Source organism: Balaenoptera musculus, chromosome 13 (genome assembly GCF_009873245.2).
Source record: "Balaenoptera musculus isolate JJ_BM4_2016_0621 chromosome 13, mBalMus1.pri.v3, whole genome shotgun sequence".
NCBI classification, from domain to species: domain Eukaryota; kingdom Metazoa; phylum Chordata; class Mammalia; order Artiodactyla; family Balaenopteridae; genus Balaenoptera; species Balaenoptera musculus.
Window position 1 is genome coordinate 63,737,203 of NC_045797.1, and position 19,014 is coordinate 63,756,216.

Here is a 19,014-nt window from a genome sequence, read left to right on the forward strand (position 1 = left end):
TCAATTCCTCCCTCACTCTCCTCTGATCCCTGCATGAGACTGGCTTCTTCTATGAAGCCTGAGAAGATGAGCCCCGAGTCCTCACTCCACTCACAGACAAGGCTGTGGTCAAGGCAAGGTGAGAGGAGCTCCCAGTGGGTGAAGGCCATCACAATGTGCTTTATTACCAAGAGGACATGAGGACTCAAAGGTGACCTGAGATGAATTACTCCAAGACAGGCTGTTGATTTCAATGATCTTTGTAAGAATGTATAATAGAGTAGTGGGGGGCGGGGGGCACAGCTGGTCAGAAGCCCAGCCTTGGAGGACAGTACAGGTACCAACCTTGCTGCCCTTTCTTAGCTCTGTAACAAAGAGCAAGTTACTTAAACAATCTAAGCCTCACTTTTCTGTCTGTGTAAATGAGAATTATCAGAGCACCAACTTCAGAGCGTGAAGTTCAAAAGAGTTAACCTAAATAATGCATGTAGCTCAATGCCTGGCACATTACATGTGTTCAATAAAAGTTAGCCATTATTGGGCTTCCTTGGTGGCAAAGTGGTTAAGAATCCGCCTGCCAATGCAGGGGACACAGGTTCGAGGCCTGGTCCAGGAAGATCCCACATGCCGTGGAGTAACTAAGCCCGCGAGCCACAACTACTGAGCCCACGTGCTGCAACTACTGAAGCCTGCACACCCAGATTTTTTGCTCCGCAACAAGAGAAGCCACCACAATGAGCACCCACTGCAATGAAGAGTAGCCCCACTCGCCGCAACTAGAGAAAGCCTGTGCACAGCAACGAAGACCCAATGCAGCCAAAAATAAATAAGTAAAATAAATAAATAAAATTTTAAAAAAGTTAGCCATTATTACTGATTACTGTGGTTGTTTCCTATTGAAGTCATTAAGAATAGATAACAAGAAACAGCACATTTATAACAACTCCTTGGGCTAGTATCTCACTGTCATCACGTAGTAAACAACGCTTAAAACAGATGAGATCATGGATGAGCCCAAGTGGCCCAGTGGAGGAAGACGGGGCCTCAAGCATGACAAGCTAAATCACACCTTTGTTAGAGCAATCTATGGTTTGAAGGAAAAGAAAAACAGGCATGCTACTGTCACCAATAACCCACTGTGAATTCTGAAGAAAGATGTGAAAAACAGTGTTTTAACAAAAATTCACTTGGAAATGACCTAAGTTGGGGTTGAGGTTGCTCTCCAAAACCCAAACCACATTCATTTTTCATCAAGTGTATTCACTGTGCTGTGATTTTAAGACAAACCGATTGCAAGTCATTTGAAAAGTTGTTAGGCTTTATAAGGATGCATATGACTACAGAGCTGCAGTATTTTGCACCAAATCACTTGGATTATGAAAAAACCGCACATTTACAAGTTACTTATATCTTTAGTGAGCCTATTTATGCTAATTCACTATCAGAAAAATAGACTGTTTATAGTCAGTATAATATCAAATTACAGAAAAAACAATCCAAAAGGCTAAAAAAACATGGGTTTTTTGACAACATGATTGCCTAGACTTAAGTGACTGATACTAACAACATAAAACAATGAATTATGACACACACATAGCATAGATCATTATATAATCATTAACAGGATAGGATAATGCTTATTTGTTAAGAAAATATAGTTAGGTACAAATTACCAGTATAGGATATGATCTAAATTATTTTATACACGGAAAAGAGATTGGAAGGAAATAAGTCTTAAGTGTTACAATTACGGGGATTTGTATGTCTATATTTTCCTGTATTTTCAAAATTTCTACAATGAACAGGTATGATTACTTCTATAATCAGAAAAGTCTTTCTTTTTTTTTTTTTTTAATTTATTTATTTGTGGCTGTGTTGGGTCTTCGTTTCTGTGCGAGGGCTTTCTCTAGCTGCGGTGAGCGGGGGCCACTCTTCATCGCGGTGCGCGGGCCTCTTCTTATCGTGGCCTCTCTTGTTGCGGAGCACAGGCTCCAGACGCGCAGGCTTAGTAATTCTGGCTCACGGGCCTAGTTGCTCCGCGGCATGTGGGATCTTCCCAGACCAGGGCTCGAACCCGTGTCCCCTGCATTAGCAGGCAGAGTGTCAACCACTGTGCCACCAGGGAAGCCCAGAAAAGTCTTTCTTAAAAAATTATTATTTCTATGTGCCACAAAAATCTGCAGGTAGAAAAGGTAATCTTCTCCAGGTTCTACTCCTAGACCCTCAGGTAAGAACTCCCTTCTCTGTTTATAAGAATTCTTTAGTAGAATAGTGTGAGAAGCACATCTTAACCATCTATTCTTAATGTAGGGTAAATGCCTTCTTTGAATATTATTGTATTTAGATTTCTTGATTTTCTTTGTAATTATTTCCATTATGTTCTTATCTGCCATTTTCTTAAACAGAAAAGACATTTGATCAGATTTGCAAAAAGAAAAATTAGAAGATGACTTAATATACTAGGAACAAGAATTCAGAATTAAAAGGCTGTACATCTGGGGTTTTCAGGAAAGGGCTTGATCAGTACTCATTGCCCCACCCCCGGCCCCCCCCCACATACCCATTTGTTGATTACCAAATATTTATTTGTCCTTATTCAGGCATAGCTTTAGGATGGATTTTTTACATGTGTGAACAAAAGTCTTCAAAAATATGTGATGCTTAATTCAGATGAGATACATTCCTATAGCAGTGTGCCAATATTTAGATCTTTTCTTCTTAAGTCAGCTCTAAGATAGGAGAAATGGTTAAGAATTTTAATTCCTTAGTCTTAAGAAATGAATAATAATAGCCTTTCCTTCCAATCTAGTATCTTAAATGGGAGCTATGAGGTTGAAAGAGTTATGAGGAAAGTTTGAGGATTTTTAGTTGATTACCTCAGATTAAGTATATAAAGATGCAGCTTGAAAATGTTGATCCCAGTTGGTACTAACGTATGTAAGAAAATGTTACTCTGACACCACTAGAGGGTACTAAGAGATACATCAAAGGAGCGGAGGGACATTTACTAACCTATACTTGATTTCTACACTGTTTGCCCCACTTTTTTTTTTATATACGAGTGATGAATGTAACTTATCAGTTTGTCCTCAGAGATACCTTTTATCCATTTGCTAAGAGGATTCCACCCTTCTAAGTTAAACAAAAAAAGAAAGCCATAACAATTTCAAAACACCTCCGCTTTCTCTTTACTACTCGTCAAAAAATTTACCAGATTATAGTCAACAATACTGTATTATAAATTCCAATGTTGCTAAGAGATTAAATCTTAACCGTTCTCAACACACAAAAAGGAAAAGTATGTGACATGATAAAGGTGTTAGCTAATGCTTTTGTAGTAATCATAGTGCAATATATGAATGTATCAAACCAACACACTGTATACCTTAAACTTATATAATGTTATGTCAACCACGCCTCAAAAAAAAAAAGAACCAAAAAAATTGATCAATACCATTTTTAAGGTAAAAAGTAAATTACTGCTACTCCTATTTTAAAACTTTAAAAACATGTCTCCTACCACCTCTTCCCATGCTTTCCCTCCTTGTCTGTTACGCTTTCATTCTTGATCACATATAAGTTATACAGAAAGCCAAGTCCTGAGGGTATTGTCTTAAAACTGAAAAAAAGCTGCTGGTTTTCTCTGTGTTTTGCGGGGCACAGACATTATGCTTTACATTTTTCTAAGAGGTCACTCACACATAGGCTTGTGAGCCTGTTCCCATGGAAAGGATCCGTACAGGTCAAAACATGCATTTCTCTGTACGTGCTGATAGCGTCAACACAAGCACTGGGAATATGGCAAAGCCTCGCACAGGAAGCACTAATTACTGGTCTCCCGGGCACTCTGGTTAATGATAATGTCTTCTCTTCTACAGCATGTTTGGTTTCCCAGAGATCAAGAGACTGCTCCCACTGGACTCTTCCAGGTGTCCTCCTTCATTACACCCATCACATTTCCCCGGGTTTGCAGGACCGCCCTATGCTTTCCTACTACATGTGGCCCCTGAAACAGCTTCACCTGCACTGGGCCAAGGACCTTACTGTTTCTTTCCCGGGAGCCCCTTTAGAATTTGGAAAAAGAGCCATGACCAAAAGCCAGTGGAAAACCAAATGCTCTATTTATCCCGGCAAAAAGGCCAGTGGTGGATTTAAGAGTTTGGTGTCTTTATTTTTAAGAATTAAATGAAAAAGAGAGCTGTTGACAAAATATGAAAATGAGTATGCTGACCTTTAGCTTTTTTCCTCATCATGTGATTACTCAAAATCAATAAATAAACAGAGCTGGAAATATTAAAGCATGATGATTTAACATGGAAAAAAGTTCACCTTCCATTAGCGTACACAGTTTATTGAGGCTGTCATGATACTGGTAATATGCTTCAGGGACAAACGTTTTTATAAAGTGGTCATTTCTGCGTTCTGGAAAAGATCCAATGAGCAAAATAGTGGTTATAATGTTTGGGCCATGATGATTACAAAGGTTTACATAAAGCAGTCATGAAAGTCAAAGAATAATTTCTGGCTGGTCTGCAAGGGCCATGGAGAAAGTTTAGGAAGAGCTGGAGGAAGGCATGAAATGTCAACTCACGGAAAGGTTTACAGAAATGCCCTGGCTTCCTAACTGCCCCACAAAGAGCACAAGCTGTCCCACAACAACTGAAGCAGATGTTTCCACTTTGCAAATACTCGCCAGAGAAATAAAGGTCTGATTTTCCAACCTATCCTTGAGCTATTAAGATACTATGCTAAATCAAGAATTTATATGCTGAAATGTATCATTTATTTGGAAACAGTATGCCAGTAATACTGCAAACCACCAACTGAGCTGCTGAGAGTGGAAAGTATCACACTTATTCCCTGCAAAGATGTGGCTCACTTTATAATTATTGCAAGTCAAAGCGAGTCTGATGAAATCTGCAAAGGCTACTTCCAGTCTCACCATCATAAAGATATCATCGTTGAGCAATGTGGAGCTTATTTTGTTTATTTTAGACACCTACTTATTATTCTATTCCTTTCTTCAATTTATGGATGAAACTAAGAGTGACAAACATCTACCTCCTGTGTTCTAGGGGAAAACAAAACAACACAAAACAAAAAAAACACTGCCTAATGTTTCAGAGAGAAATGATCAGATTGCTCCTTCAATCTACATGTTTGGCTCTCTTATCAAAACCAATGGGAACATCTATATTTTGATTTCAATTAAATTTGATACAAAACAGTCCTCTTGTTCTAGTGTAGATTACAGATCATATAGTATGGCTCCAAAAATTGCAAGCCATTTAAATTCAAAGACTATTTACAATGTTCTCCCCATGGATTGTTTTAGAAAGATTCGTTTACTATATGAAGTCGGAGCACCTACAAATGCTGCATGAAAATAAAATTTCAATGTCACTTGTTTCCTGGAAGGAAATATTTGTGCTTCAAACATGTGATAGCAGATGTTAGCCCTGTATCTCTGCCAAACTCAAATTAAGCTGTCTTCTAACAACTTCATATAGCACAGCTACTTTCATTTTTTTCAATCAGCTCCGCAGTTCAGTTGAAGCTGAGTAACTGCAATTTATTATTCCTCACAGGCCTGCATTTAAATGATGAAACTACCTTTATCTAGCCAAACTTAACCTCTACAAAGCTAGTTTGCAAGAAGTCTGATGGTTGAAGTCAGCCATTGTTAAAAAGGCACAAAAGTATGCCTTCACATTGGAAAATGGAAACAGAGTACTTGAAAGAACTTTTGCACTGACAGACTGCAATTTTTCTTTTTAACGCTGATATAAACAATGAGAAGATCCTCGCTGACCAAGACGGTATATTACATGTTTGTATGCCTTGCACTGCATAGCAGAGCCTCTCATAGATGGGATTAATAAAGTGGGTAGACATACATGTGACTTCAGAACAGAGAATAACAATTTTAGCCACAGCCATTATAAAAAAAAAAATCACTAGCATTTCACTGTATCACTAGAAATACTTAGAATAGCTAACATTTCTATAACACTTTACTCGGTATTTATAGTAAAACCAAAGAGCAGTTGCCCTGCATTCACGTGGAAGACCATGGCTCTGGGTGCAGCTGCGCCTTGAGGGTATCCCTGAAGTAAGTGAAACACACTGCTGGGTCCATGATGCGACTCTGCACTATTTAGTCAACTGCATTGCACCTTGGGGCCGGGGTGCTTTTTAAAAACACTTTCTAGTCTGCTGTATCAGTTCAAGTATCTAAGAGAAATTACATCCACGATTTTGAGAAAATGGGTAAAAGTTTTTGGTTTTTTAAAACATATAAAAGCTGTATGTATTTAAGTGTACAACTTGATATTTAATATGTATACATTGTGAAATGATCACCACAATCCCACTAATTAACACATCTAACCAAGCACATTTCTATTGGAAATGATGCATGTCATGTTTCTGAGAGGTGAAATTCTAAGGGAGGCTGCAAACTCCTCTATTAGCTTCTGCCAACCTCATTGCCAGCCTCATCCTGCAATGACATCAGGAAACTTAAGCTGCTGTGATACATCTTAGTGATATTTTCTCTGATTATAATACTATATTTCCACACAAGAATATGTGGAATACACAAAAAATTCTAAAATGAAACAAAATCCGAACCTCTCAGACCCCACTACAAAAAATAATCACTGCTAATATCTGGTGTATTTTCTTCTAGCATTTTCTCAGTGTATGTATGTCTTTTTTTTTATATTTATATTCTCCTTCAGATTCTTTCCATTATAGGATATTACAAGATATTGAATATAGTTCCCTGGGCTGTACAGTAAATCCTTGTGTTTTTTGTTTGTTTTAAAATTTTTATTGGAGTATAGCTGCTCTACAATGTTGTGTTAGTTTCTACTGTACAGCAAAGTGAATCAGCTATAGGTATATGGTTTAATACACTGTATCCTTCATTTTTATATACTTCATCTTGTATTTAACAATATCTTGTGACCATTTTCTGAGAGATTTTAATAAAAATTCTTCAAAAATACTGTAGTATTTGACGGTAGCATACTGTTTCAATGTAGATATAATTATCTATTTCCCTATAGTTAAATACTTAGGGTTTTTTTTCTATTTCTCTATTATACATGGTGCTGTGGTGAGTGTCCATTTATATAAACCATACAACAGTTTGGGGGGGGACGTTATTTCCTTATACTAGTTATTTAATATGGGATACTGACTTAAAAGTCTTGAAGATTTTTAAAGTTCTTGACACATATTGCCAGTTTGTGCTTTCCAGAAAAGTTGAACTAGTTTACATTTCCTTTCAGCAATGTGTGAGAGCCTCAATTTCACTCTAGTAAAAATTAAATACTAATTTTGTTAAGAATAAGAATCTCATTTTAAATTTGCATTTCTTTGACTACTCGTAAAGTTTGAAATTTCCTATTACATATACATTATGTTTCTTGGTATGTTATCTATAGAATTACCTTGATTACATTATTTCCATTTTTCTATCAGCATTTTTATTGCTGATGTATAAGACCTCACTATACATTAAGGATATTAACTTTTAGGCTGTTGGTTACAAATTATGATAAATCTTTATAATCTGTCACTAATGATTAAAATGTTTATTATAAAGAATTTTAAAATATATAAAAATATATTGGAGAGCATAAATGTTATCCATGATCCTATCAACTGGGGATGGTTAAACACTGTGATGAAACTTTTTCTGTTTATAAACATTTAAAAAATAAAATTGGAATCACTGTGTTCTATATTTCTTAATATTTTGCCATATAGCATCTCCTCACAACATTGAATACTTTAAAACATTTATAGCTATGTGATATTCCACTGCCTATGTACCATAAACTTGTTTAAACATATTCTTCCTTTAAACAATATTTAGATTATTTCCAATATTTGCTCTTATGACTAACTCTGCCATGAGCAATCAATCTTGTGATACATGTGATACAGTTTTGACACTACATTTAAAATGAAGTTCATGTCCACGTCTCCTCCACAGGCTCTGTGACATCAATACTGCACCTACCTGTTACTTGAGTAGGTGCAATGACTTGGCTGGCGCTTGATGTTGAAGCTTCAGGAGCTACTTCCACAGGCACAGGAGGTGATGTTTTTTCAATCACTACTATACGAGGAAGGAGGGAATAAAATGAAAATTAAAGGCTATTATGTGCATTGAGATCCCATTTCAAAATGCAAGCATAATTTAATCTAACAACATACCACAGTAATTCTTGGATACAGGAACAGCTATGGGTCCCTAAAGCTCATGGTATTAGCCTGTAGGCCTGGTTTCAACATTTAGCAAGAATATCTGAGAGCAATTTGGAAGCCAAGAAAAATGACCCTTCATCAAATGATGAACCTCAATAATGTTCTAATATATATACTACTCCTGACCACAGAAAATAGTGAAAAATTTTATCATTATAATACTTATAATATAGTAGTCTCCCCTTATCCGCGGGGGATATGTTCTAAGACCTCCCCAGTGGATGTCTGAAACCGCAGAGAGTACCAAACCCTACATATACTATGTTTTTTCCTATACTAACGGGCAGGAAGCATATAGAGCATGGATACTGGACAAAGGGATGATTCACGTCCCAGGCAGGATGGAGCAGGACGGCGCAAGATTTCATCATGCTACTCAGAACAATGCACAATTTAAAAATGTATGATTGTTTACTTCTGGAATTTTCCATTTAATATTTTTGGGCTGCAGCTGACCGCAGAAAGAAGTGAAACCATGGATAAAGAAGGATTGACTGTACCATACTTACACTAACATTATATGAGTATATTAATATACATAAGTGTATTTCACATTTTACTTCACTTAGGAACTCTCCTGATTAAAACTTTAAAACCAAAGACACAAAAAAATCCTCATCTTACTCTTTTATTCACAGTACTCTTACAAACAGCACAAATCACACAGGCTACCTGGAAACTGCGGATGCAGATGAATAGTGGAAATGCCTGGAGAGAGCTGGGGTTGACTAGGCTCAAGTTTGGTTTTCTCTTGATCCAGTGAAGGTATTTCCTAGATGGTTGTATTAAAAAGAGAAAAAGAAGAAAACAGAAAGTAGGAATTTTTAGTTCCACATATTACTATTTTATAAATTTTACTCTTAGGAAGGCAACAATATCTCAGGTACACAAAAACTTGTGCAATTGCTTGAAATTTAAAAAAATGAACCATTGCTGTGCTGCTACTATACTAAGCCCTTGAGTTTTCCCAGCAGTGCTGACATGTGCACACACCCTCACCCATTTCCCGGGGGCCCAAAGCAAAAGGTCTCTTCAGACATTTTAAACGAATGCCTTGGCTCAGGGGCCCATGTTTGGTCTGGAATAAGGCAAAAACTGACCCAGAGGAGAACTCCACCATTGCCTCATTCACATGTGGCTTCTGCCAAATGAAATGACCAGCCACACTTTGCAGATTAGGTAATGGATACAGGCGTGCCATAACAAAGAACACACAATACATTAAAATACAGTAAGCCAGTCAGTCATTACAGTAACTTTACACCTCCACCTCTCAGAATACTGGTAGTCAAACAGCAACAGAAAAATAGGGACTTGGAGGAGCACCTCACACACCCTGTTGACCACTCCTGTCCTCTGGACCAGAAGCAAAGAAACAGACTGGCACCCAGGGCTCAGTTTCCAGTTACAGCTCCTTAGGGCTCCTGCAGACTGAACAATCGGGCTAGGTAAGGGTCTGAGACCTCACTCACAGCACTGCGGGCCCAGAGTGCTCACCACTCCTGATTAAAGCACTCCTTGCTTTAATCACTGTCATCTTCCAGAAGGCTCACTCCCCTGGCCTCTGTTTCCCTTTTACCTTACCACCTTTTCTGCTTTTGATAAAACAGATATCCTGCCTGAGTATGTCATCAAAGACCCAATTGTGTAGGCATGAGTGCTTATATGGTAATTCCATTTAGATATTCCACAAATTCCTCAAACCCACTCCTTCCCCAAAGCATCCAGGCTCTGATTCCACCTTCTTCATTTCTGTTAACGCCACAGTCATTAATCTGTCCAGGTTTAAAGTCACTTTTTTAGTACCCCCTCTTTCATTCCTCATTCCAAGCCCTGCCCATTTCCACTATTCCTTATATTTGTTCATCTTTTTCCACATCCATAGCCCCCATTACCCTCGTGTGCACTCACTCTCATTCTCAGTTTCCTGTGGTCATCTAATCGACCTCCCAAGCTTCCTCTTTCTCCCCATCTCAGTTAATCCTGCTGTGATGCATCTTCTAGAAACATTGAGCACTTATTACTTTTTCCCACATTTCCCCCTCTTCTTTTTTTTCTCACAAGAGTATGAAGTATTTATAAAAAAATCATGCACCAGATTGTACAGTCTAGAAATAAAAGAAGATTCAAATTCAGTAATAAAGGTAAGAACAATACTTGCTCTAACATTTAAGAAAGACCTTGGACTCCCAAAAGGTCCTGGGCTCAATTATTCTTTTCTGTTTGCAGAGACGCAGTAGCCAGGGCTACTGCTATGACTGGCTGGGCATTTCCATGGAGTTGCATCTTTGCAAGTTTCTTCTGTTCACATTCTGTGACCAAACAGTTCAACTCTGCTGCACTGTATCCAATAAGAGTCTTCAAGTCACAGACAAACTTGTATACAAATCTCTTGCTTTGAACTTTACAAATCATGTCCCCATCATAATAATACCTTAATGCACGACTAAGTTTCTCATAGTTCGTTGTAGGTTTATTTTTACGTTGTCCCCATTTTTGTGCAACCAGTTCGGGCTGATTTAGCTTAAATTCTCCTTCATCACCAACCAAAGAAATGCAGTCTCGAGCATCCTTGTCAGTAAGAAGTTCTAGCAAAAACTGCCACAGTCGGATTTGGCCATTGTTTCCTGTTCTGTTCCCAGGTGAACTTTTATCTTCTCCTGAAATCCTTGGAGCTCTTTGTACTTTAGCTGCCTTTGCACTACTATTTATAGCTTTAATGGCTGTTGGTGTAGCAGACTGCACTGATGCGGGAATAATTTGCACAGGTTGATCAATTGTAACTATCTCATTCATCTGTTGTTCTTGGCTTGCCAACACATATTTTCGAAGAAGTTCCAGATGACTCCAGAGAATTTCTCCCGAGGAACCTGCTGAAAAAAATCTTCTTGGTTGAGACTACAGAGTTCTCTTCCAGAAATATTCAGCGTAGTGAGGTCTATATCGGTCATGCTGAATTCCTTCATTACCCAAACCACCCAATGCAGGACTTGGTCTGTGGACCACTGTATGGGATCACAGGGTATCCCAAGACGTTCTTGCTCTTTCCTATAACCTTCCAGAGCAGCAGCCCATCTCGTCACTTGTTCTGAGGTTTCATCTGAAATGGTTGTAATGTGTTTTGTGCCATCAAGAGTTATCACTTGAGCTTCCTCAACAAGATGTGCTTCTGCTTTGGCATGGTGGGCATCTGGATCAATAACTACTTCAACTGTTTCCGCAGGTTTAACAATTTCCAGGATGTTTAGCTTTGGTTCAATTCCTTGGTAAGAAATTAGCTGTACAGGTCCATCTGTCTTTACTCCTTGGTCAAATAAACGTCGTTCTGGATCCAGCTGTATATCTTGCAGGCAAATTTCATGAGCATCCAAAGAACACTGCAGTCTTGGTTCTAGTAGTTTCTTTAAATTGCCTATTGGCTCATCGATGTCTATGGCCTGGCTTACACATTCGGCTGGAGTGTAGGTTTGCTCAACAATGCTTTCTTCTGTGCACTCTGGTTTCTCTGTTCCATCAATCTCAATTTCTATCAGCTCCTCTGCTTCTCTTTTCGTCATGATTGAAGTATTTCAAAAGCTGACCCCTCCACTTCCTCCTCCTGTTTGGCTTCTGTCTCACCTAGAGCCGTCTGGTCGCCGACTGTCTCCGAGACGCTTCCTGTCCGGTGAGTCTCCCCCTCTTCTTAAGAATACAGACAAGCTTTTCTATTACCTATTAAAAGGTGACCCCAGTCAGTCTCAATTGCACCCCACCCCCTGCAGCCCATGGTCAATGCCAGCAAGGAGCAGACCATAACCAGATGTTAGTCCACTCCCGCAGCTTACAGACAGAATTCCACACCTGCCCCCCGACTCCCCGCCCCCAGCAGCATGGGGCGGCCGACTTCCTACTTCCTAACCAATGTCACTTCTGCACTTAGACATGTACGGTCCAGTTGAGGAGGAGGGTATTTCCCCACCGACCGCAACTGCAATTTGGTGTTCCAAGTCTTCCAAAGCAGCGTCCCCCCCCACCAAGTTGTCTTTCTAACAGAGTCTCTCCTGCTCCCCTAACTGACCTCTTGCTGTCCCCTCCCTCCACTGCACCTATGCGCACGTAATTTCCCATCAAGGGACCACCCTGCTTTCTCTTCATCAATCTTTAATATCGTGAGACCTCTGCAAAACGTCAAGACCGCAAAGCCTATGGTTGCATTTTCCCCACTGCCTCCTCTCCAAATAAACTGCAGGAAAAGTACACAAGCAAATTCTCAGGCCCTGTTTCAGATCCTTTATGAGTGTTACCATAAACTCAATCATAAACAGAGGAGAACAAAATCAGATAAGATGAGGTTGTCAGGGAGCTGGCTGGCCCACTCATGGGCTAAAGGATTCCTCCCACTCATCAATCAGAATGAAATTCAAAATCAACAAAACTGCAAACTACTGTACATCACTGATCTTTGGAAATGCTACCCAAGAGCTGCAAATATGCATGTAAAATATGCATATCTGTTGTACTTCTTTTGGGGTCAATATAATGTAACATTTTTCCTTATTGGATGCTATCAGTCTAAAATCGTTCCTTTTTTCTGAATTCTTTCAGCACTTTTAACACTTATGTTATTTTATCCCCCTATTTATAAGCTAAAGATTTAAAAAACTATTTATAATAATTCACATATGTATATGCCCCATCTAAATCCTAATAATTACTGCATTCTTGCCAACTGAATGAACACTACACAAATGTATAAACATTTAATAATTACCTAATTTTCATGTTACCAATAAAGAAATATTCAGACAAGGAACAATATTACATAAATAGGACAGAGCTCCAGCAAATGCCAGTATTTTCTACTGATAAATCTCACAATTCATAGCTTTTTTCCGGTGCCAAAAAAAGATAGATTAAAATTTCTCTAAAATTTTAAGGAAGCAATATCCCAGCATTTGATTATAAATTTCAAGGGTAAGCTCTGCTCCTACTCCAGTTTAACTCAAACATGCACGTCAAGTATTAGTTGAATTAAGAAGTACATCACTCAGTATATATATGCACTCTGAGAATACACAATTACATAAACATGTCAGAACCTTTCTTTCCATAGATGGTCCAGGCCATGAACTGACTCCTTGAATTTCATTTAAGCCCCTGATTCCCATCAGTCCTATAGTTTTTTCCTCCCTAGATTTAAGTTCCATGAGAACAAGGAGTTTTGTCTGATTTGTTCTCTACTGTTTTCCTAACATTCAGAGTAGTGCCAGTTATACAGTAGGTGCTCAATAAATATTTATTGAATGAATGAATGCTATATTTCCTTAAACCAAATAATGCATAATAGACATGTTACTGTATTTAAGTCTTAAAAAAATCACACATAATCTAGAAGAAAGTCATTTTGAAGGTAACAAAAGACGACTTGCAAACAATGAATAAATTACCTTCTCCGGAGGTACAGTTGCCACTAAAATCAAAAAGAAAGAAGGACATTAGTACAATTTAAGACAGTCCACTATATAATATTTCATTTTCTAAAAAGCAACAAAAGTTCAGTATGTCTCCACAGGATTAAGAATCAAACTAAATCAAATGCAGAATTATGGTCATCTACCATTTTGGAGAATTCTACACGACTGACAGGGGAAAAGTATCTGTGCTATGTCATTCCTCAATTACAGGAGATCAGGTAGCAGATGTGATGAAGTTCTTTCCAACTCACTTGCTAACTAAAAAGTTAAAGGAGGCAACACTTCCTGGTACATTGTTTCATGCCTAATCTCAATTTTGTAGACTGCCCACACCTTGGAAAACAAACATATTCATTATACTTATCCTTAACATAATAAATAATGTTTGAAATGCTTTCTGATGTCACTGTTAAAAAAGAACGCCTATTTCAATAAGAGACCAAAGAAAAGGTGCTGCATTCTTAGTGCATAGTGATCTTAATGAAGCCCTGTGAGCATTTTCAGGAAGATATGCTAACAAGATCATGAAAAAAATCACAGCCAGCAAGATCCAATGAGAGATTAGCATCAGTATGTTGAACAAATCACAGATTACACCATCATCGACATTATTATAGGGTGGTGGCGGGAGTGATTATGCCTTTCTATTTGAAACACTTTTCAAAATCAGTATGTAGAATTAGTCCTTAAGCCTTAAGATCAATAATCACAGGGATTTTTCTCATGAGTCAACGTCTCTATAAACATTAGTATAAAGGTAGATGCATTAACTTGTAAAACCAATCAGGGCACCAGATTGTTACCACTGCTGCAATGTTCTTGTGGTTAGAAAAAGTCAATTAACCTTCTATCCTGCCTAACCCACCACCAAGAAACTCGAGGAAGAATCTGGACCACAGCCCATTTCCTCCTGCTTGTGCCAAGGCAGAGGAGGTGCAAACATCTGGCCAAGTGCACAGGAGCAAACTGGCCAGCACTGTCAATTCTAGGTGAGGTCCTACCGCATCTGCCTAACCAAGGAGAAAGGCAGCAAGTGAGAGAGGGGAATAAAATAGGCTAGAACACACAGAGGTTCAGAGCCCTGAAAAGAGACCTCTCTTCCTTGCCAAGCTCCCAGCGCCTCACTAACCTGGGCACCTTCTCTCCTCACAAAACCCATAAATGGACACCTTGAATTCTGACCTAAGAATCAAGTGTGAAAGGCCAACAGGAGCTTTATTAAAGCCAATACCTATTCCACACAAAGCTAAGATTTTTGTTCCTCCCATCTGGGGTGAGCACTTTTGTGGTGACAAAGATATTCAAAGTATTGGACATGCTGGTTTCTATGGAGAGACGGAGATAGATAATCCCTCTTTCCGAACCAGAGAGTCAAAGCCCATTGTCTCTAGTCTCCCTCTGGAGTAGGCGGCCTTAAGCACTTCCTCGGAAAAATGTGCTCCTTGGTCATATCACGTACTCTTTGTATGACATCGGCAAGTCAGTTGCTCTAAGTCTTGGTTTCTCAAAATGTAAATTAAAAGACTTCACTAGGTGATCTCCAAGATCTCTTTCATTGATCCTGTCTTTCTTCATTTTGCTTCCCCTTATCCCTGACTGCCTGTGAGACTCTATTTCATGGATGCTCAGTTGACGCTTTAACTTTTTTAAGTCTATGGATTCCATTTCTTAAAGTAAATACATATTTATTAAATGGCCCTGTAGACACAGAAATGAATTCAGGCTACTCCCTGAAAAATGTGAATCACTCTCCAGGAATAAACACCAAGAAAAAGTAGCTCCCAAACACAAGACCATGTTCTGAGATGACCGTGGAATACTGCCACCTGCTAGGTACATACTACTCTGCAGCAGTGGTTCTCAACCAGGGGTAATTCTGCCCTCAGGGGACACTTAGTGATACTTGGACACCTTTTTGGTTGTAGCAACTGGGAGGGGGAGGGTGCTACTGGCTTCTAGAGGTTAGAGGCCAGGGATGTTGCTAAACATACTACAATGCACAGAGCAGCCCCTCACATCAAAGAACTATCCACCCCAAATCGTCAATAGTGCCGAGGCTGAAAACCCCTGTTCTAGAGTTTATAAGCGGGGAAACCAAAGCAAAGACCCACAGACAGATGGCTAGGTCCGCGATCCATTTCCACTCTTACCTTCTGGCTCCGCCGCTCCTGGCCCCTGTTCCCGGGAGAAGGTCAGGGCCTCCACTGGCTCTTCCTTGGCTGGGAGAGGTGGAGGAGTACTTTTAGCAACAGGTTGAGTGTTCTTTGGCTTGACAAATACAGGTCCTTTACCTACATGGTGATGGATTGGCCTGCGTCTATGAACGCCAGATACCGTATAACCCATTCCACCAGGACAGATTTCCTTAAAAGCAGCTAGATTTGGGATGGGAAAATATTCCTTTTAAAAATCTAAAAGTGCAAACTTATACAGAGGAAAACAGCATGATGAATATCTCTTAATAAATCATCACTAATATAGTTACATTTAAAAACTTCAAAAACAGATGCAAAATGCTTGAATTTCTGTCAAACTTGCATATTTACAGAAAAAACCCAACCCTTTCTTTTACTAAACATTTCTCCATCTGTTAATTCCTTATCCTACCCAATCAGAATTTTATATATATATATATATAGCATATATAGCATTTGGAGAGCACATATTTTATATATATTACATATGTCAGCTACAAATTAGGAGATAGCATACATATCATATTTTCTATTTAATATTCTATATCACATCATGTATTACACACATAAAATATATGTAATACATTAGATTTTTAGGTACAGAACATACTATATATATTATATATATCTCAGGGGGAGTGTAATATCAGCAAAAATCAGACTGTTCCCTCTTGCTTTGGTCTAATTTCACTAGTTATGAACCAGGAACTCAGTAACATCTAAGTTAAATGACTAGCAAGAAGGTTAAAAAAAAGAAAAAGAAATCACTATTGAAGGAAATGAGGTGCTGAAATCATCCTAATTGGTTTCCAGTTGAAGAACCAAGGACTCAGCCAGATGGAGATTATCAGCTGATATGGGGAGGCTGGTTTAAGAAGGATTGAAACAGGGCAAGTGGCTTTGAAGAGAGATTCTCAGGATGGAGCAAAGGAATCCAGCGAAATACACATGCTAAAGAGATGACGGGTAGAAATAAAGGAAAAAAGGACACGCCAAGTTAGAATGTAGGTATTTCCAAGGAGAGGGATGACAAATGAGCAAAAGCCTGACCATGACCAACTGGTCGAATTATCCTGAGGGCTAGGAAATATTCTATGCCCCGGAACTGCTATTCCCGCCAGGAAGGTGGTTTCGTATGCTTTAAAAAAAGAAAAAAAAAAAGGTTGACTGGGGACCTGTGATTTGCTAGCCTCCATCGCATAATCGCCAGGAATGAGTCAAGGGGAAAGACAAGAGCGGCAAGGCAGTGTGTGGCCCGAGGAGGAACAATCCACCTAAGCCCTCTGGTGTCAACGCTGGAGGCAAGTTACCAAATGCAGACACCAAGGAGCTCATGGTCAACGTTTTTATTTCTACTTTTAAAACTGAAAGTAAAATAAGTCACTTTTCACTTCCACTGAACAAGAGATCTCCTCTTGAATGTTCTGGACCTAAAATTAGCTCTCGGTAAAAATAAAACCCCCAAATACTCCTTAAAACATGGTAAAATTTGTTTTTCTAAGGATCACACATTAAATGGTAGAAACTCATTTTTATGCTTAACTATGAAATACAGTTTTCATGTGGAAGAATAGATGTTCTAGCAAAATGTTTTTCTATCAATATTTGAAGCATGAATGAACTAACATTACTCTTATGAAAATCACCATACATCTAAAACTGGTTAAGTGCCAAAATTTTATCTTTAATATTATTTTCAAACTTAGTTACTGCCGCTTTATGGAAAAGTCTTCCAGTGTTACATTTACCTTCTTGATGTATGCTTCATGTAAGGGTTACAAAGCTATCAAAATTGAACTTAAAGTGGGTCTGTGAATTATCAAGATCATGAATTTAATTGATTATTACTTTTTAATACTGAGAGGATCAGATCCCACAGGAGGATACTAGGGCCTTCTGGAGATGTGTCAATTTACCCAGTAAACCAAACTACCATCAACATTATACTGTCTCTCTGCTTTACCAGTTCTTTCTGATCCTAGCCATCAACAAACGTGGCTCATGACAGTTAAATTTATATTTAAAACTTGTCTGCAACAGTGCAAGTTATAGGCTTAAGACATTAAATGGCCCTGTGAGAGTTAATACACTTCCCTATGTGGGAAGCACGCTATGGAACAAGAAACTGAGTAGACTTTTTTTATGCCTACCCCATGCCAGTGAAACTGGGGCCACTCCTTTTTTGATGATATCATGCCCAGTATTTGCAGGTATATTTCTTTCTCTTCTCTTTAACTCTACTTGACCCTGCTTGAGAAGTTGATGACTCCCTGGTATAAGCAAGGCACTTAGATAAATTTATGCTTTCAGGGCATTAGGCCATTATGTACTCAACTGAAGGATAAAGAATCATCACTTCTTAATATTCAGCTCCCACCCAGAGGTTCAATGGGAGTTTTGGCAGGATCTGCCCTTGAGTTATTAATCTTCATAGCATAAATTCAATCAATTATATTCATAGTGAATATATTTTTTCCTCCATTTCCAACTGGAGAAATCAAGCACAATGTTCTTAACAGGACCTGAGAGGCGCCTGTTCAATACACGAGTGAAAGAGTTAACCAGGTCTAGCTGCTGTGCAGGCGGTGAGCAATCATCAGGAAAGTGCAAGTCCAACAGGGGCCTTCTGGTCTCTCCACACTTTCAAACATCAGACTTAGGGCCCTAGAAGCTAGGGATAAAACGCAATGGCTTTTCTTAACATCCAAAAGGAAGTCTAATGCTACACACAAATGGGAAAAGCTCTTTGCATGTAATTTTTTCCACTGATTCACCTCGTATGTTCATGGTTTTTACAAAAGGGATAAAAACACATCGCATTATTAATAACTAATTTTAAAGTCAGAAACCACAAATAACCCAAGCTGCCCAAATCATCCTGTGTGCTTGTGTGGCCGGGAATGAATGTGAGCACACAGCGGGGCATGTCTTACCTGTGCCTGGAAGGGGACATTTCTCACAGTGTGGGCCCCAGGCCTTGCCCACACTACAACAGCAGAGTTGCTTGGTGAGGTGAACAGACAGAGGGTGCATACACTGCCTTCCGGAACTGACAAGTCGGTAACAGGGCCCTTTCTCCTCAGAGATCACAGGGGTATCCGCTG

General features: G+C 39.0%; 2 protein-coding genes across 9 annotated transcripts in view; both read right to left on the reverse strand.

Annotated features, from left to right (window-relative positions):
- LTBP1 (latent transforming growth factor beta binding protein 1) overlaps positions 1–19,014 on the reverse strand; it is a 418,216-nt gene that overhangs the window by 127,422 nt on the left and 271,780 nt on the right. For 4 of the 8 annotated variants that reach the window (XM_036872897.1, XM_036872900.1, XM_036872895.1 and 1 more), the window contains 5 exons: positions 18,844–19,011; positions 15,866–16,090; positions 13,689–13,711; positions 8,935–9,034; positions 8,015–8,113 (listed from right to left, as the gene is read on the reverse strand). In XM_036872897.1, coding sequence (XP_036728792.1) covers positions 8,015–8,113; positions 8,935–9,034; positions 13,689–13,711; positions 15,866–16,090; positions 18,844–19,011 — 615 coding nt within the window. The remainder of the gene's footprint in view (positions 1–8,014; positions 8,114–8,934; positions 9,035–13,688; positions 13,712–15,865; positions 16,091–18,843; positions 19,012–19,014) is intronic. The other 4 variants (XM_036872899.1, XM_036872902.1, XM_036872903.1 and 1 more) reach the window with 2 other exon arrangements.
- LOC118905916 (GA-binding protein alpha chain-like) lies at positions 10,468–11,837 on the reverse strand. Its single transcript, XM_036872904.1, is given in 2 exon segments — positions 10,468–11,126; positions 11,129–11,837. Coding segments are annotated over 2 exon segments (1,350 nt in total). The 5' UTR covers positions 11,820–11,837.